General features: G+C 43.4%; 1 protein-coding gene across 1 annotated transcript in view; it reads right to left on the bottom strand.

Annotated features, from left to right (window-relative positions):
• Positions 1–20626, bottom strand: part of GYPC (glycophorin C (Gerbich blood group)) — a 43818-nt gene that overhangs the window by 2240 nt on the left and 20952 nt on the right. Inside the window, exon 2 of the mRNA XM_056110339.1 lies at positions 348–398. Within this exon, the coding sequence (XP_055966314.1) occupies positions 348–398 (51 nt within the window). The remainder of the gene's footprint in view (positions 1–347; positions 399–20626) is intronic.

Here is a 20626-nt window from a genome sequence, read left to right as displayed (position 1 = left end):
TAGAATGAAGACTCAGGTTGCCTCTCATCTCTATGAGGGTGGAGGGACAGGGTGTGAGACCCGGTATGAGGGATATGGAAAAAAGCTCCAGGAAGGCCTGGTCAGTGCAAAAGCAACACTGACTGTGGGCCTTCTCACTATCTCTCTCATCCTTGCCCGCAGTAAGCTGTGTTGGACATCATTTGCAGGAACCAGCATTTCCAGGCTGCACCCCAAAACCTCTGAGGAGAGGGCAGAGTGCTGAGTGTGCCATCCCCTGCTCCTCTTCCCCTGCCCCTCTCCCTGCCCAGATGGCTGGGCATTTCCTCCAACCCTCCTGACCACCCAACAGTCCCATAACAGCTCACCTGCAATGATGGCGATGTCTGTCTTGGTGGAATCATTCCCTGGGTCGAGCTCTGTGGAAAAAACAGTAGAGCCAGAAGTGAGAGAGGAAGGCTTGCCGTGAAGGGAGCTGACCTGCATGCCATCTATGTAGGACTGCACAGCGCGTGGGCCCGGGGTGAACAGGAAGCAGTAGGGGGCACGGACAGGCCTCTTGCCAGGGGCTCACAGAGCCAGATGCAGCCTGAGCATGTTTGCATCTTTAACTGGGAGCGGGGCTTGCATCTGGAAGATGCAAACAGATACCTGTGAGAGATAGGAAGACGTGCATGATGCAGTGAGTGCCAGCACCTCCAGTCTCTGTGGGTCCCAACTTGTCTCAGGGTAATGGTAAAAACAGGCCATTTGTGGAGCATCTGTGCATTCCATCCAGGTGCTGGTTTAGTTACTTCCCTTCTGTTTACTATATCAGGAAGACTTTGGAGGTTTCCCAGGAGGTGGGAGGTGTTGTTAGTCTATTTTCTGGCAGAAGCCTGAGGCTAAGGGTCCAGTGCCTATAGTCATGCAATTTGTCCCATAGTGTACCAGGACTTTAGAGGTTATCCTTTCTTCTGGGGTGTATTCTCTATCTGTGGGAGAACCCCCTGCCCCAGGACTCATGTCTAGATGTTCTTCCCTGTGACCCTTCATAGTTCTCTGTATCTGGTCTTCTGTGGGAAGGATCCCCTCATTGATCCATGTTCCCAAGCCTCCACAGCCTGACCTGAGGTTGGGATGTCAAGGAGAGCAGGAGCCTGCCTGGGACATGAGCTGCTGCACAAAACATTCCCTTTCTCCTCTGGGAGATGAATGGGAGAAAGGATTTTATTAGACGATGAAACTATCAATGTTAACATGAAAATCTCATGCACCCGTTACAAGGGCTATGCATGTTAAAACAGAGAAAAATTCTTCATAGCAGTCATTTCCGCCCAGATAATTCTTTTAATTATAGTGCCATGAGGTCATTCTCTCCAGCAAGACTGCCAGATGCCTCTTTCTGATAAGAAATGGCTTGTTGGTGCCTTATCCCAGGAGGGACAGTGGTGGAAAGGAAGTGGAGGCTCCAGGCTGGAAGTCCAGAGGAAGCCAAGCTAGGGAGCCACAGAGCCTGCAGTGGGGGAGGAGGAGTAAACAAGACCTGGGTCAGCAGAAGCAAGAGTAGACACATATCGCAGATGGGCAGGAGGAGGGAGGAAGAGTCACAAAGTCAGCCTGACTGGGTCAGGAGCAGCAGGAAGTTTTTGTGCCTCTGTGACTCTGATGCAGATCTGACATGCAGCCTGTGATTTAGTGTCCAGCACACAGTGGGCACTCAATCAATGTTTGCTGAATGCATGGGAGCATGAATAAATTCATGCAGACACAGATGAATAGAATTGGATGCTGGCATTCTAGATCTCTTAAGACATTTAGTCACTAATCACAATTCTTTCAGCAAGAAAGAATAAATGCTTTACTGAATTCAGCCTGGACAGTTAGAGGCTTAATTCAAGAATAGTTCTTACTGACTTTCCGGCAGGGAGGTCATTGGGCCTTAAGTCAGTTTCTCCACCATAGCCAGGAGCAGAAGGAATTGTTATTCACTCTGTTAAATTTTTTAAAAAGTGACTAAAATTGTTTGCCATGCGTCTGGTACTGTTCTCAGAATTAAAAAATGTTTTAACTAATTTGCTCTTTGTGATAGCAATTTTCAGTATTAGTTTTTATATTCCCACATCACAGATTTGGAAGTTAAATCCCACAAAAGTGTTACCCCTTTCTCTGGTTTGTACTGTTAGCAGGAGAGTGAGCAGTTCATCGATTGTGTCTGGTCAGTGTGTTGACCCTGACAGGCATGTACCAGTGACTAAGCTGGATATATACCAGAGGATGTCCTGGTTAGAAGATATCTTGGTGGGAGAGGGGGGTTGGAGGTGGGACTGGGAATAGTTTAGGTATCCTTTGGGGTCCACATCCAATGAGGTGCGTAGTAGATAGGACTACCACTCTCCTGCATGCACCCATCGAGTTGGGTGGAATCAAATTGCAAGATGTACTGTGGGACAGATCCCAAGGTAGTGACTCTTCAGTGTAAACTACCATGGATATTGGAACTGGCACAAAAGAAGAATTCTGGACCTATCAGGGAAAGCAAGGGTGTACAATAGAAGGCCCCCTATGTGTGGTCCTCCGAACAGCAGCATTTCTGGGGCACTTATTAGAAATGCTCATTCCTAGTACTCGGAGTCCACAGAGGATAGACACTAGGCGCCAACCCCCAGTGTTGTCTCAATGGGACTATTACACAGGAGTCACTAGCAGCAGTGTTTGTTAAAGGGTAAGTGCCAAAGGGTAAGTTCATAATGAGAGGGTGTGATGAGGGGACTGGAGAGACAGGGGAGAGGAAAAATACAATGACAAAGAGGGAGGTGAGAGGGAAAATGGAGACAGAGACCTTCCCCACAGGATCTATCATGTGCAGATGGGTGAGTATCTGTTAGTGGAGCTGAGATTTCATCTTCACCCTTTCCATCACAAGCACAAGGACAGGTCAACGTGTCAAGAGCATTTCTCATTAGGGTTTTACCCACCAAAATATTTGAAGCAATAGCACAGGGGGTAGGGCATTTGCCTTGCTCGCTGCCAACCCGGGTTCGATTCCTCTGCCCCTCTCGGAGGGCCCAGCAAGCTACCGAGAATATCCCACCCACACGGCAGAGCCTGGCAAGCTCCCTGTGTCATATTCGATATGCCAAAAATGGTAACAACAAGTCTCACAGTGGAGATGTTACTGGTGCCCGCTCGAGCAAATTGATGAACAATGGGAGGACAGTGCTACAGTGGTACAGATGTTTGGAGACTATAATTAAGGCAACACTACTACAAACAGGGGAAAAAAACAAATCCTTGCTTATACCGTGTTGGGTTCAGGAGACCCAACTACAAGAATAAGTTACAGAGCCAAACACAGCTTCACAAAAATGGCAGTAGAGTGGCTAAGTTGTGCAACAAGACTGGGATTCTCAACACCCAGTGTGGCCCCTGGCTGCAGACCTGGCCCCAAGGCCAAGTTCAGTACAACAGATGCTTCCTGTGAGCTGGTAGATCCAGAAACAGGAAGGGAAAGTCTGAGCCTCACAGATGCTCTTGCTCCCAGTGCACCGAGTGGAGGGAGCAGGAAGGCGGGCCCCTGTGCTCATGGAATCGCAGGAAATCTGGGTGTGGGAAGGATGTTCCCCTGACTATGGAAGTGATGCCGTTCCTGCAGGTCTGGTCCCGTGATGTGAAGACAAAGGGGAACACCTTGTCCTCTGTGCCTTTACTAGCTTCAGGCCCTGAGAGAAAGTGCTACTGAACTCCACATTTAATACTACAGAAAGTCTGCAAAAGGGAAGCTTTTCTTAAGTGACAGATAATGAGTGATAAAAGAGGTCACTCATCTTGTCAAAAATCTCTCAATCTACAAAAAAAAAGAAATTATTCTAACCTGGGATTCCATGGTATTAAAATATACTCATTCAGAGATGATTGGATAAAGAAACTATGGTATATATAAGCAATGGAACACTACTCAGCCTTAAGAAAAGATAACGTCATACAATTTCTGCAATGTGAATGGATCTGGAGAGTATCGTGTTGAGTGAAATCAGTCAGAGGCAGAGGAACAGATACAGAATGATCGCTCTTATATGTGGGACATAATTAAATCTCACAGGGAATATCATGTAAATGCCCAATGGCAATGGAAATGAAGAGCAAGAGAACCGGTCTTTAAAAGGAAGCTGGACACTGGGGAAATGGTGGGAAGGATAAGTTAGGGAAGGGAATACTACGACAATAAAAGAGGGGAAAGTGCTTACCACTGAGTCAGGTTGGGGGGATATCAGGGGCATTGGTGGGAGGTAGTGGGCACTGGTGAAGGCATGAGTGCTATAACAGTATATGACTGAAATTCAATCCTAAATATCTTTGTAGTTAATGGTAATTCCATAAAATAAATATAAATATATCTTTTTTAAAAATACCCTGCTTATTCTCTATAGTGCTGCTGTGTATACACATATGTTCCCATGAGGTCTATACGCTGGGTGACAGTGGCCTTTCACCTATAGAACCTTCATTTACCAGCAGTAATATCCTTTCTTATACTCAAAGTCCATCGGGTGGTCAATTTTTCTCCTCTGGCTGTCAAGGCATAATTGCTACCCTCTTTGAAGGTGAAATTCTGTGCTATAGTTTGCAGCTGGGTACAGCTAATAGGCTGCATAACTTCTAGAGCAACTGGATTCTGGAACCTTGATGTTGCTTCTCAGAGGTTGATGGAGAGTGGTGGTTGTGTCCTGGCCTCAGACATACACGGCCACCTTCCTTGGATAAGTGGAGCTATGCTGGGAAATCTCTGTCTCTCTGTCTTTGTCTCTCTTTGTCCCTCTCTCCCTGTCTTTTTTTCTCCCACTCTTTCTCTTTCCCCTGAAAAGGCTTGTTTCCATTCCTCCAAGGCCATAGCTAATGGATTTTCCTTCGTCCTCAGAGTTGTTGGAGGAAGAGCCCCACTTCCAGTTTCCCACTCTCCAGTTTTGAAAAAGGAAAACTCCATCACCACTCCCTGAGTGATCAAGTGTAAACATGAACCAAAAAAAAAGTGTTTGGGTGGGAGTTGGGGTTGAAGAGGGGATTCCCCAGTCAGAGTCATCTTCTGTACTCACAAATTGATCACCTGAGAGTAAGTGCATGAGATTGTTTCTTCATTCCTTCCATCAGCAAATTTTCTCTAGCAGTCACTATACCCCAACAGTATGTTTCTTAGTGAAGGTAAGGCTATCCCTTCAGGGAGCTTACTGTGTACTGGGGACAATTGTATCTGTGGGTAAATTCAGAAAGGGTTGTTCTCTAGTTCTCAGGAACGGCTTCCTGGAGGAGATTACTAGTCTATTAGACCTCAGTAGACCCCAAGGCTAGTCCACTGAGAGCGAGGGGTGGGTCAGGGTAGTAGAGAAACTGAGAGTAACAGTAAGAGTAGGACATGGGGGAAATTTCCTAGTATTAGTGCCATTAGCAGGGTATCTGTGGGGGACTAGAGGACCTCTATCTGCATCTGTTATGCTACCTGGCCATCATGCCAGCACCCAGGGTCTAGGAAGTTGCTCTTGGCATGTCAGGGGCCTAATCCGCTAGAATCCTGCAACATGGGTGCTTCTGCCATCTATGAATAACACACAAGTCCTAAGTTCCCATACCAAATTTACAGTGTAAGGTGACACCTGGCCAGGAATATTCATGTGAATAGGATCACAAAGAACTGGCTTTCCAAAGATGTCCAGAACAAATCTTCCCAAGACAAATAAATTTGACATGAGTATTATTTTAAGCACAGATCAATCAAGACCCTGCATAATCAAGAGAAATTTCTTACCACTCCTTTCACTAACTAGAGGAGTAAGAATTGAGGGGTATTAGTTTTAGTGTTCTCTAGAAATAATGTTTCTGGAAGAAAAACTACTTATATGACAGAGAAAATGTCTAGTTACAGAGCATCTGGTTTTGTCATGCAAGTGCCTCTGTTGTCCTTTCTCTTCTTGACCCACCCAATTCTTTACCTTTGATTAAATACTCTCAAGTTGTTCTATTTTCTTTAAAATCCACATTCATGTTGATTCTTTACATTTCTCTTTTCCCTCACTAATCTAATATTAATTTGATTGTTCCAAAATCTCAAGAATAACCTTGAAAGTTTTGGGAAAATTCTCTTATATTCTTACAAACATCTTAGAATCTCAGAATATACCTGCCTCTCTCAAGGTCAAAATGCCCTCATGGTCCTGATGTGTCACATGATAAACACTGTGTTCCAATCCCAGAATCACTCAAATGCCCTGCAGTGTGGCTGACTGCTGAGACATACAGCTGTGAATATATGCAGCCATGCTTCCCTTCCCCTAACCACTATCCCTCATCTTTATGCTCCCTTGGTGGATGTCACTGTGTAAGAGCAGAAACAAAAAGGCAGTGGGTATCAGAGGTTTGGAGGTGGCAACATCAACTACATCAAATCGTTGCATGGTAGACCCATGCTTGAGACCCACATGACTAGGAGGACAGAAGATGTAGTTTCTCTGCATTCTTGGACTCAGTAAATTGGGGAAGACTACATAACCAGAAGCTATCTGTGGAAAATTAGGAAAGGAAATCCCTTCCCTGTGTACTCTATGGAATCTTACACAGGGAGTTTTTATACCTAGGCAATTGCAATGGAGCAGAACTCATAGAAAAAGGAATGGGGGAAAAAAAAAAGAGACGATGACATTACTAACAACCAAAGTATCTATTCTTAGGTTTTCTCTACTTTTATAACTCTGCTCTTATCTCTGAGCTTTATTTACAAATTTATTTATTTTTTAAAACGGAATCTTATTTCAACACATATCCAATCCGCCTCAGTTGGACTGCAGGGTCTAAGTTAAAAGGAATGAATGCTCTGATTCCATCCTTGAAACAGAGTGTTTCTTAAAAATGGAATAATACTCCCCATTTTAACTATAAAAAAGAATGAAATGTGACTATCTGCAACAACGTGTACTGACTTAGAGGGTGTTAATAAGTGGGGAACATTCAGGTGGAGAAAGCAAACACTGTAGGATTTCATTTTTATTTAGAATACACCAAAAAAAAAAGCTAAAGAAAAAAAGCAAAGAACACAAAAGCAAAGCGAAACTAATTGTTAGAGAGAGCATATTGGTTACAAAGGGAAAAAGCATTGTGTGGGTGGGGAGAATGATGAGGATAAAGGGAGTCAATTATAAGAGGAGGGACAGATGCTTGACTTTTGGTGGTGATCACAATGCAACATATTGAATTATAATGCTATACATCTGAAATTATAAATAATGTCTATAATATTATAGATGCAATGTTAAAAATTTTTAAAAAGGCTGATGATATTTCCTAACCCCAGAATGATGTTAGCAGAGGAAATCACGTAAAGTGAATCTTGAGAGCCAAGGATTGGCTAGGAAGTGGCAACTTTAGGAGAGGGTACTTGTCACCTTAGGATTGTGTGGGGTTTAGGGTTTATTAAAAGCAAATACCCTCCTTTGACTCATGGTACTGAGGAAGGAGGGGAGAACCATTGTCCCTTTCCTGAAGATACACTCTGAGGATTTAGAGGAAAATTCAATTCGAAATAAAGAGGAGAGGAGAAGGTTGTAACCAGGTTGTGGAGGTTGTCTCTTGGGGAGGAGGGTGGTTAATTGGGAAGCTTTCTGGGGCTTGATCCACATCCTGTGAGGCTGGGACAGAAAGAAAGTGTTTGGTCTCAGCAGGCAAGTGAAAAAGCTCAGGATTAAGACAATGCTAAGGCCACTGAAAGGGAGTGTAGTATATTTTTTTCTTCTTAAAAGTACAAGAAAGTCTAGACTTAAAACAGTTGGTGCGGCTTTTGCAAACCAGGAGAGGAAAACCAGCTGCTTAATGCCTAATATGCACCTGTCTCTTCATCAAGCCAACTGATCCTTGTAGTGGGAGAAGAACAAAATCTTTAAGTGGGACTTGATGCTGAAGAGAAAGGCCCGGAATATAGCCTGGGAATGAGACAACGCTTGCTCTGAACAAGGGCAGCATTCAAGCTTGAGAGGACTAGACTGAACACCTCCCAGTCAATTGTAGATGGGTCACTCAACCTCATTTTTATGTGGTCTGTGTGGGGAATTGCTGCAAACTTTTATGAATTAGCCCAGTTCCCCCACCAGTGCTCCTCAGCTCCTTGCTCCTCCATTCAAGGGAGCAATCAGCAGCCTGGGGGTAAGCTTTGTCCCCACAGATATTCTGCAGCTCCATCGACCTCTCCCCAAATCCAATCCACTTTCTTTCTTTTTTTTTCTCTTTTATTTTAATGTAATTTTATTTTTCTAAAGTAGTTCATAATATTTGATTACATTTAATATTCGAACACCAAACCCACCACCATTACACCTTCCCACCACCACAGTTTGGATGTTTCCATCCAAATTCCAGCCCCTGCCTCAAAGGAGAACCGAAATATTTTTAGTTTGTATTGTTTGCTATGAATAAACTGCTGAAAATGCTTCAAAAACTTCCTTAGAGGAAAGTGTGTGAAGATTGTTGTATTTCACCCAGGGCCCATTAAGCCCTTCTGTAAGAAATCACTAACATGCTGCTAAAGGTTGAGCCTTGTGTGCACATATCTATCTATGCATCTATCTATCTATCTATCTATCTATCTATCTATCTATCTATCTATCAAAATATATTCCCCTTTAAAATTGGTTGCCTTCTCCTTTAAATTCCACCAAATGTGGTGCCCTACTCTTGGAGTATGAGTGGTGTGAGGTATGAAATGTCACGTAGTCCAGAGATAGGTTCATTCGTGGGTGAAGCTCTGCCCTAGAGTGTGGAGAGTGGCCATAAGCATGGCAGTGATTGAGTTCTGCAGAGTTTCGGCTCCTAGGGCTGGATCCCTTGGGGTGTGGAGGGGCCTCACCCACCCATCTCTGCCTGTCCAGTTTCTATGCCTGGATTTATAAGCCTTAAATGGGCTCTGTTGTCTCCAGACACCAGACATCAGTAGACCCAGGCATTCCTCTACTTGGGTTTCCTGGGAGGAGTTCTACTCTGCTAAGACATTTATACTCTGCTTCCCTCCCAAATCCTGGGGCCCTTGTTTGTATACCTTCTTTTCCTTAGTTTGACAAGCTTGTTTGGAATCTATTTTTTGCTGATTTGCCTTGGTAAGGCAGTGATGATAAGGAAGATTATTACCAGAAGCGCCCCCCCCAACTCCCCTCAAGATTTTCAGCTGACCTCCTTGAGATGCCTCACTTTGACATGTAGATTACTTTAAACTGAGATCAAGAGACCCTGGAGACTAAAGAGAAAGTCTTGCTCTTACTTCCTAGAATAATGATGATCTCCAGGGATAGTTTTTTTTCCGGTAGAAATGATCTCACCATCTAAGAATCTTATTTCAGAATAAATATAAAGAATCCCCTGCTCATGACATTAAGTTACTTCTCTGTCCCCTTGCATCCCAATCCATTTGTTTGTTTAGAATTTCAATCCTGTTTGTCCCTCCTGATAGGTAAATCCTTATCATTTATGCTGTTGATTACCTATTAATGTCTATAGTATTAAAATGATTGTTTCTTTTGCCAACCAATCTGATGCTAGAAGAATTCTCTGTAGCACTAACCCACAAAAACATTGTGGTAGGAGGTGGACCACTGACCTGTGTGAACTGTATATCCGGTACTTCTCTACAGCTGCTAGAGTGGACCCGTGTGAGCCCAGCATGGAATTAATGTTTATCCATGTGGGGCTTCCTGGGAAAGGACAAACATCTTATGTTTCTATTTTTCCTTTGGAACCAATAGGAAGCAACAAATATGGGAGCACTTGGTAGGAATTTGCTGAGTGATGGATAACTGGGAATGGATTAATGTTTTTACCATCAGCTGAGATCCTGAGGAGGAAGGATTCTAATCTACTCACAAGGAGTCATACCTCATCTTTCTAAGCTCTCAGGAGTTCACCTAACCTCTAGGGCTAGCTCTCCCAGGTAAGATACCATACCTCTCCTCTCTGCCTTTCCTCACTAGTAAAACAGAGATGATACTGCCCAAGGGAGCTATTGTGAGCCTGAGAGCTAAATTGTTGGTTCTCAAGCCTTATGAAACAGCAGAGTTGCCAGTCGCTGGATCACTGACCCCAGCCCATTCTGAGCCAGTAGATCTGGTGTGGGTTGGAGAATTTGTGTTTTGAACACAGTCCCAGGTCATGTTATTCCTGCTGTTTCTGGTTCAGGAGCTCTCTTGAGAACCAGCTATTTCAGTGAGAGGGTGAGAGGGGCTTATCCATCATGTGATCAGTTCTCCTGCTTACACACACACATACACACACACACACAAACACACACCCTTTTGCTAGCGGAGATGTCAGATTTCAGCAAACAGAACTCTGAAAGATTGACAGTGTGGCCTGTCAATCATGCTAATAAAGCCTTAGCCCCTGGGCTTGGTATCCTTTCTTCTTGGAGTTAAGTTATATGATTGGTGACCCAGCCCTGGAGCAAACTGAGACTCTGTTACCTCTGCCAGCTCTCCTGTCTGTTCTGTAATGACCAGAGTCCTGTGGTGCATTGTGCTAGTGATACACATGCCCTGATGATGATGGATCACGAGGAGGCAGCATCCTTAGCCTTGCTCTTTGGACATTCCACAGAGTCTGCAGCTACTTCCTGCATGTGATTTGTGTGCTCAGTGACTCAGTGGGATGAGTGGAAGGGAAGACAATTCCTGCTGATTTATTTATGCTCTCTGATGAGGCAACAGCAAAGTGCTTCTCCAAAGGCTGGTATCCTGATATCAAAATGGGGAAGGAAATGAATGTTTGGAGCTAATTCAAGAAACCAAAAGGGACTGGGTATCTGAATCAGCATTTGCTTCCAGATCCGAGCTTTACCAGAACTGGCTAGAACACAGCAAGTCCTGAATATTCCTGTGCCCAGCTCCAGTTCCATGCAGATGGGGAAAACTGGGGTGCACAAGAAGATGCTAGCTCCCAGTCTCAGGGTCCAACATCCACATATGTACATGTGAGACCAGAACATTGACTGAGATGGTCAGGCTTGGAGCTGACATGTCAAAAAGTGAGAGTAGAGGGAGGGTCATGCTGTAGAGGTATTGAGACAACAACCTCTCCAGCCCCCACCATCCAATCACAACTAGACCATCTTGTAGTATGCTGTGGCTTCTCAGACTTCAGGATCCTTAAATGTAAAACGTGACAGTGCTCCTGAATAGGATCCTTAAAAGACAGTATGTGGTGAGCACTCTGCAGTGTGCAGGGTGGGTCTGCAATTTGAATATTAGCTCTTATCACTGATATCAGTGTTAAACACGATCTTGGTCGAAGTGGATTCTCAAAAATGGACACCTTAAATGTGTATGTGAGACAGCTGACAAATGCACCACTCACTCTGAGAATCAAAAAATTCAAGTAATTGATCCTCGAGAAATAAGTGGAAACAGAAATTTATGATGGAAGCGTTGCAAAATAGCTTAAATAAAAATCACAGTATCAGTATCACAGTCCTCTCATTGTTCATCAATTTGCTCGAGTGGGCCCAGTAACATCTCCATTGGAGACTTTGTTGTCCCTGTGTTTGGCATATCGAATACATCACGGGTAGCTTGCCAGGCTCTGCCGTCTGGGCGAGATACTCTCGGTAGCTTGCTGGGCTCTCCGAGAGGGGCGGAGGAATCGAACTCGGGTCAGCCTTGTTGGCCACTTGCAAGGCAAACGCCCTACCACTGTGCTATTGCTCCAGCTTTAAAAGTTCCATGGTGGGAAATTGGCTATGCAAATTATGATGCACCCATATCGAATATTATGCAGTTACTGAAGTGATGCATGGAGGTTTTTAGTGACAGGAAGACTTGCTTGCAGTATTGTGTAGGGGAAAGAAACAGAACTCTACACATACAAATTATATTAAATATTTGGAAATCCTAGCAAAGGAATAAAGAAAATACTCAACCTATTGAATTAGTGGCTTTGGGTAGTGAATGTGGATTATGAGTGGTGCTGTCTATTCTAATATGTATAGTTTTCTACACTTTCCAAATCATCTACTACAAAGGTGCTGTTTTTATCAAGGAATGGCAAAAATCTTCAGAATTGGTTATGATCTCTAAGTCTTATGAAAGACTTTAAACTTTCAGAGTAGAAGGCCCATGAAGGTTCCTCCTGTCCCTCCCTCACCCTCCATCGGTGATTGGCTGTGTCTCTCACAAGGCATATTGAACTGCCTTTGACTGTCCTCTCTGAAACATCTGAGTCTTTGTTCACACACCCTTTGCTTAACCTGATAAGGATATGCTTCATGTTCGCAATTTCCTTTCCATTGTAGAAGTGCACAATGGGAAAAGAAAGTGTTCATGTCACCCTCTCCTGGGCTATCACTGCAGATTAAGGCATTCTAAATGTTCTTTGAGTTCAAAAGTCCTAGAGATCCTTTATCAGGAGTGGATATTGGAAAGTTCTCTGGGAGGGGACAGAGAAAGAGTATAAGAAATCTCAGGATTCCCAGCCTGCATGTTTCACTTCTCTGTTTTCATTTGCTTGGCTAGTGGCGTGACATCTTTGAAGATACCATTAACTTCAATGTCGTGGAGGGTTTTGCCAACTTTGTCTTCAATGTACCTTATGGATTCTGGTCTGATGTTGAGGTCTTTAATCCATTTTGATCTCACTTCTCTAGCGCTGAGATCATTTTGGTGCCCTATTTAATTGACTTCTCAAAGTTCCAGGATTTAAAGCTATTTAAAGGGCTCTTCTCACTTCCTCATTTTGTCCAGAGTCCCACATCCAGAAAGCTCTGAAGAGAGTCCTTGGTTGTCCCTCAGACCCCAGCCCAGGGCCAAGGGCCTTAGAATGGAAGAGCCAGACTCAACTTTCCTTCTAGGCCTCCTCTATCTTGCAACCCTACCCTCAATCTCTTTTGCTTCTTTGGGAGGGTGGGGGCGGGCTGGGAGGAGAAATCACTAATCTTCCATAAATGATTTTGTCCTATATTTTTGGAGTCTATCCACTTATGTGTTTATCAAGATAACTTTGTAATTCACAGTGATTTGATGAAACAAAATTAAAACAAACAAGGAAGCAGTGGCATTTGGACTCTTGAAGCAATGATTCCTTTGGAAGTTGTCTTATAGATAGGTATACTAAATTGGGTAAAACTCTCCTTTCGAGCAGAGAGAAGAATTTATAAAGATCCTATAATCACCAAATGCTTCTTATTGTAACATAGGGGTTGCTAGAATTGTATCTCAAGGGTGCTTTATTTTTATTTATTTATTTATTTGCTTTTTGGGTCACACCCGGCAATGCACGGGGTTACTCCTGGCTTTGCACTCAGGAATTACTCCTGGCGGTGCTCAGGTGACCATATGGGATGCTGGAAATTGAACCCAGGTCGACTGCATGCAAGGCAAAATGACTTACCCACTGTACTATCACTCCAGCCCCTGTATCTCAAGGTTGCAAAATGCTTTTCAAAATCTACAGAAGGAGTTGGGTGAGGAAAAATAATCTATTAGTAATCTAGTAGTGAGTTTACATTTATCTGTTTCTGGGATCACAGCACTTTTGTGCTGGAAATGATTCTGAATGTTCATCCTGGCCTTCCTTGCTGGGATCCTCCACTGCAACATGTCCTCCCCAGAACCTCTCTAGCTTATCAGCCCAGTCCCATATTCCATGTCTTTGCATCTGCTGGGAGCCACCATGCCCCTGGACCCAGCTTGTTATCTGACTTTCTTCTGAGTTACATTATCTATCTGGAAACTATGCACCAACTGGGGACTGCCCCCAATGTTTTACATTTTGAGTCGGAAGAAAAAGAAATACAAACGGGCTATAACGATATTTAGTTAATAAATTCTTTTTATGTATTTTTCCACTAAGCTTCAGCACATAATACTAAAATCAACCACACATTCACAATGTAATTTTCATTCTGGTCTCTTACTGTTATGCCTGGAATGAGTAGGTGCTGGGAATCAGACCTGGAGACGGGGGTGCTCTGTAATGAGAGAGAGGCAGTGCCAGAAGAAGGAGGGTTCTTATGATCCTACAGTGGGGAAACCTCATCTCTCCTCTTGACCATGCTATCAGTCATGCTCTGTGAAGCTGGCCTTGCCCCTGGACCACATCCTGGGTACATTAAGTATTTTCTAGGATCTTCCAGGAAGAAACAGGCAAATCTAATGAAAAGCTTTAGATTCACATTCGTTTCAAAGAACCTAAGAAAATGAGCTTTAGAAGGGTTAAGTCTGTGACTCTACTTACGTGACTAATGTAAAAGAGTCCACTCAGAATCAGACGGTAGGAAGGTGGTTACCAGGGGCCAAAAAAGAGGAAGTGAGAGCTGCTAACTGACAGTTTCAGTTAAACGAGGCTGCTGAGCTCCGGAGAGTGCTGTTCACAGTGCCTGTAGTCAACTGTCGTGTATCGTCAACTGTGTGAGTTGGAGTTTCTGTTCTAAGGAGGGAGTTAGCAACCACGAATTCATCTGAGGATCCATGGTACTGGCAAGGGAGTGATGAGTACTATAAAGACATGCAGAGAAGAGGAAAGGAGAAAGTCTTTTGGATTTTACCTCTCACTGAATGCTTGTGTCCTCTTCATACCCCCATTTGCTTGTGAAATGAGTCATGGGGAGAGACTTAGATCATAAGGGTGGGACACAGTGAAAGAGATTAGTGCTTGTATTAAAAGAGACCACAGAGAATTTACACCCAGGGAGAAAACAGCCACTGAGGACCCAGGGAACAAACCCTCACAAGACACCCAATCTGCTGGGGTCTTGACCTTGCACTTCTACCTTCCAGAACTGTAAGAAAGAAATGTCTGCTGTTGAAGCCTACACATCTAGAGTATTCTGGGATAGAAGCCTGAAAGGTAGTAGTCAGGCTGAGATGAGGGAGAGAATGAACTCTAACTACTTTGGAAAGAGGAGTGTCCCATTAGAAAGTGGCCCATTTAAGTCTAATGTTCTGGGGTATGTCAGAGGACACTGGGTAGCCCAGGACAGCTTGATGGCTGTACTTTGCAGCCTCAAGACACAAGAAGGTTGAGCTCTTCCTGCACTGTCAGGAAATGACAAATGTAAAAGAAGAGGCTGAGGTCAGGGGATGGTCATGTAGTCACAGGTCCCAGTGGGCAGAGAAGTGGGGAGCAGTGGCAGACTGGGTGGAGGGAAGGTCTTGGGATGGGAAAGACCAGAAGGAAGTCTCAGGAATTGAGGGGGTCTTTAGGTTTGGGGTCAGGTCTGATGTTTTCACAGGTCTATGCCTTCTTTTCTCACACATTGTTCAGACCTAGAACAGACTCTCATGCGATTCAAAGGCTAAAGATAATGCCTTTTGTCCACTGAAGTCCCTCTCCATTGCCTCTGTCAGGAATAAGTGACAGCCATTAATATTGTTGAAGCCTTGGTGTAAATAAGTGGAGTGGCTGTTTAATGTCTGACTTGGAGAGTCTTTGCAGGGAGGGTGTGTATATGGGAGATGAAGGGGTGAAAAACAAACAAATAAAACAAAACAAAACAACAACAACAACAACAACAAAACACCAATCCTGATAAAAGACTCAACTGGGAAATAGCAGAGGAGACTTTCTGCAGCAAGAGTTGTTCTTTCCTCCCAGCACTGTGACAGCTACTGAGGGTCAAGTGTACCATCTGGCTGGATGGCTGCCTGTGCTGCTGCTACAGCTCTCATCCAAGATCAACTGCGAGGCATTTCAGAGTCTCTGAACTCCAGCAGCACTCATTTTAGGTAAGAATATCCTAAATCTAGTGTTCCTTACTTCTAGTGTGTGAGCCAACTCTTTGCAAGAAGCTCCTGGGAGGCAGTGCTGAAACCTGCCAGAGAGCATCTAGGTCTCACCAAACTCTTGCTCTTTTGTGGAGCTCAGATGTCACCTCCTATAAGAAGTCATCCCTGACTGCTACCCAGGACTTCTGTATAGCTTCCTCTATTTCTACCACAGGTGCAAAGTCTTCTTAATTATAGTTTTGGGCTTTAAAGGTCATATATGGTCTCCACTCCATGTTCTATTTTATATGTCATTTGCTTTATTTTTTTCTAACCCTTTATACATGTAAAAATGAAACAAAACAAAATATTCATAGCAAGTTTAACTACCAACATAGGCCAAAGGATGGATTTCACCCATAGGCTGGAACAAATTGTGCAAATCGCCATTAAAATGCTCTGCAGCTCTTTGTCTCCACACTAATTTTGGAGCTACTAGAGGGCAAGGACTATATTTCATACCTTCATGCCTGACACATGCTGAGTGAATGAAAAAGTGATGCTGCATAAAGTAGCCTCTGGCATGTCTCAGCTGACTCTTTGATCATGTTTTTTTTTTCTTCTATACACCTGCCTCTCCCGTGTTAAATAAATAATCCCCCCTAAGAGTCTCCAAGCCGACCATTAAACAGTCACTCTGCAGTTGTACACTGAGCTTTCAATAATATTAATGACTGTCATTTATTAAGCTCCTGGTATGCAGCAGGCATCGTATAGTAGTGGATTTGCAGAGCCAAAGTTGGCAAGTGTGTATGTGTACGTGTGGTTGTCTGTTTGTATGTGTGCATGCACACTCAGACAGGATTCAAGAGTAGTCTCTGCTGTCTAGAGTCATGCCACTGTGCGCTGAGCGGGTCTTGCTCTCTGGCTGGATCACGTGCCCTAATTCTCACCACTTCTCTGGAGGACTTAATTCACTTAAAAAATCATATAATTACATTTTCAGCATAATTAGGTACCTAATTACATGACTAAATGTCCTCGATTCAGCTGCATGTGTAAATAATGATGATTTAGTTAGCCACACTTTGTTATTGGGTTTCCAGAAGGCTCATCAGTTGGTGAACAGGATGAGGAAAATGGTTTTCTCCTTCCTTCACTGGGTCTGACAGGCGGAAGCAGCAGTTTAGGTGTCAGGAGATTGGTCAGGACAGCGAGGGCATGAGGAAGGGTGGACACCTGTGCTGCCCAGCATGTGGGTACAGATGAGGCACAGTTTGCATTTCAAGGTCAGACAGAACCTGCTAAGGGGACGCCTGGATCACCCAGAGGCAGAACCTGTAGTTTATGAACCAAGAAAGTGGTAAAGAAGTCAGTCAGGAAAGAAGCCTCAGGAGCAAAACATGCAGGTATCATTCCTCCTCTGTTCCTAGAATGATCCTCTTCATCCCAAACCAGGAAGGGAGGTGGGTGCTGAGTCATACCATTTTCATATGGGTCATAGGCACTATAAAAAGTGGCACACATACATGAACTCTGTGCGAGTCTATCTGTCCTGCATTCTAGTTGGTTGTGTGCTATGCTTTTTTTGATTTGTTTTTCTATTGGACAACTGCTGAAAATGGGACAAGAGGGCTAGAGTGATAGCACAGTGGGTAGGGCATTTGCCTTACATGCGGCCAACCTGGGTTCGATTCTCAGCATCCCATATGGTTCCCTGAGCACCACCAGAAATAATTCCCGAATGCAGGTCCAAGAGTAACCCCTGTTTATCACCAGGTGTGACCCAAAAAGAAAAAATGAAAATATGGCAAGGGGACAGTCGTGCATTTGGATCTCAATATGGGGACCATATTTCCTGGGATGTTGGGGACTAGGACATGCACACATGCACATAACCAAACAACTCTTTGCAAAAAAAAAAAGTTCTAGAGTGCTTCATGGCACCCTAAAACATGATTTGTGGTGCCAAAGAGATGAGTTGAGTGTCCTGATGTCCTGCAAATGCCTAGTCCCAGCTGCAAATGAACACTCTCTCCTCAGCTCAGTCATCTGTAGAGAAGGTACTGCTGCATATCTCCCAGGGAGACAGACAAATGGTGCACACACACACACACAGAGCACATAGATGTATGTGGAGACATATATAGACACATAGATATTCAAACCCAGAGAGACATGTATACACACACAGAGACACACACAGAGGTGCATACACAAGCACAGGAAAGGAAGTTCCTATAACCTGGGGCTGGGGGGCAGGTTATGATTATTTCTCTTCTAGAATAGTTGGGCTTCCTGAGTCCTGCTTTCTCCACTGCCCCTGAAAATCATAGCGACTCCAAGAAGTCACTAATTCACCGACTTGTTTTTTTTTTTTTTTTAAAGTCCAGCGACAGAGCAGGAAGCTTTCTGCACTTGGCTCAAGCCTCTGTCCTATCTGCTTGGGGAGAAGAATCCAGGTCTCCTCACAGCCCCCACTCCCTGTTTCCTGGGCTGCTGACGATCTTCTCTAATAACGCTCAATCCATCATGGTATGCTCCTATTTTTGTCATCCCAGACCCCGATCAAGTCTTGTGATTTATACTTCCCCAACATTAATCTTTTAAAAGCAAAGAAGCCACAAACACATGCATAACTCTTCGTCCCATCAGTCGAAATCCCATGACACAAATCAACTGACATCTAAATTAAATGCTGCTTTCATAGAAAGTGATAAATGCCCTGGAGACTAATCAAAGGAAAGCCAACAAGCTTCACTCCACTCCGGAATTCTGTAGGTGGCTGAGTTAAAGTTCGTCAACTGATCATTGTCTAATGACCAGAGGTACAGAGGACACACTTCTGCCGTTTTAATGCAGCCAAGGACAGGCTAGGCTTTGTCTAGCTTTCCTCATCAACGATCTTAGACTTCAAAAGCAGCTTTGAATCTAACCCATAATCATAGGGGGAGAAGGGAAAGTACAAACATAATTTATTGTTCTGTCAAACTGATGTGTCAAATTTCTTTTTAAGCATACTAAATAACAGAGAAAAAAAGTCACCAAAAAAAAAAAAAGACATCAGCTATAGGACTAGCTCTATTTGAGTGGTCAAGATGACAAACTTCCCAGATAAATAGTCTCAAATAGTCTCAAAACAGTCAAGATGCCAAGTGACTGTGTCCTTAGTAGCAGAGATAATTTCTTTCTCCTCCATCAGTAAGTTTAAAATAAACAAACAAACAAGGAAATTCAGAAGACTTTGTTAGGCAGTCCCAAAATGAGAATATTTTCTGTAACATTTCCTGTAGAGTATCATAAGTTGTATAGTGCCTTTAATTTTAGTTAGTCCCGTATGCAGTTCAGTTCATCTCAATAATATAGTGTACACTAGTCACTTCCTCAAATCTTTATTCTTGGAGCAGCCTCTGGGAACGTGCATGCCTAGGGGAGAAGCTTTGAGAAGTCTCAAGTTGTTAGAGTACACTTAAACAGTCACTTTTGTGCTGTCCCCTTTTATACTTATTGTCATTAGTTTTCAGTACTGCAGAATTTGAAGGATATACATTAACATCTTTATATGATTTTCTGGTTTACTATACACACCACCAAAGTTCTAGCACCAAACCAGGGTAATTCCTAATGGAAACATATGCAAGTTTTAAATTTTATATCTTTCAAATAATTTTAAAAATACAAAAGATTTGGTATTATGGGAAGGAAGAAAAAAAAACCCGAATGACTATATCTGTAACATATTTTGAGTTTATTCTCCTCTCTACCTTTTCTTTGTCTTATATTTGTTCCTCATGTCTACTTTTAAAATAATTGATAAAATTCATCTTTTTTGATGGGGCTGGAGCGATAACACAGCGGTAGGGCGTTTGCCTTGCACGCAGCCAACATGGCCGACCCGAGTTCGATTCCTCCGCCCCTCTCGGAGAGCCTAGCAAGCTACCGAGAGTATCTCGCCCGCACGGCAGAGCCTGACAAGCTCCCCATGACGTATTCGATACGCCAAACACAGTAACAACAAAGTCTCCAATGGAGACGTTACTGGGCCCGCTCGAGCAAATCGATGAACAATGGGAGAGCCTTTACCTTTACCATCTTTTTTGATAAGTAATGATCAATAAAAAGTCTTAAAGATAGGATTATTAATGGGGTCTTCTGGGTCAGAGAGACAGTATAGGGATGGAGGCACTTGCTCTGGTTTGAAACCCTGGTATTGTATATGGTTTCCCAAGCATGGCCAGGGTTGATCCTGAGCACAGAGCCAGGAACACTCTCTGAGCACAGCCAGGTAAGCCCACAATTAATTAATTGAATTAAATGGTGGCGGGGGTGGGGGGAACCAGGTCATTTCTTTCTGGAAATGAGAAAGTGAAAGATTATAAAAGAGATTCTCTAGAAATCTTGACACACAACAAGAATAAAGAGAAAAGCAAGTTTAGAAGAGAATTTGGCAATAACTGTAAAGGATCAATCAGCTCAACACAGGCAGAAGACAAAGGACATGGAGAGTTTGGGTGTGGGGGTAAAGTAGGGCAGACTAGACAAGATAACAAAACCAGATAATGCAGGAAGCCCACAGTAAGGATCTGAGGTCCTAGCAGGGGTGTGATTCACATAACTGAAGACTGTAAGATTCACAGTGATTTAATTTTTAAAAAAGATTTTTTTTAAAAAAGGAGATGATAAAATGCAGAGGTAGAAGCGCTAATGAATATAGATTTATTATTTCATATTAAAATGTATCCAATCACTGAATCACTTCCACAATAATTATATTGTAATGTCCTAAGACATTACTTAAATCTTAAGAACTAGGATGTGTTTTAGATTTTAAGACCTGGGTAAAAATATAGGTTTCCAAGCATAGTGGAAGGCTTCCAGAATACAGCGAGAATCTTGTAAAGCTTAGTTGAGGCTGTGGTTTTAGATAGGAAAGCTCAGTCTTCCCAGTA

Source organism: Sorex fumeus, unplaced genomic scaffold (assembly GCF_029834395.1).
Source record: "Sorex fumeus unplaced genomic scaffold, SorFum_2.1 ptg000009l, whole genome shotgun sequence".
Lineage (NCBI taxonomy): Eukaryota > Metazoa > Chordata > Mammalia > Eulipotyphla > Soricidae > Sorex > Sorex fumeus.
The sequence above is the reverse complement of the archived record's forward strand: the minus strand, read 5'-3'. Positions and strand labels throughout refer to the sequence as shown.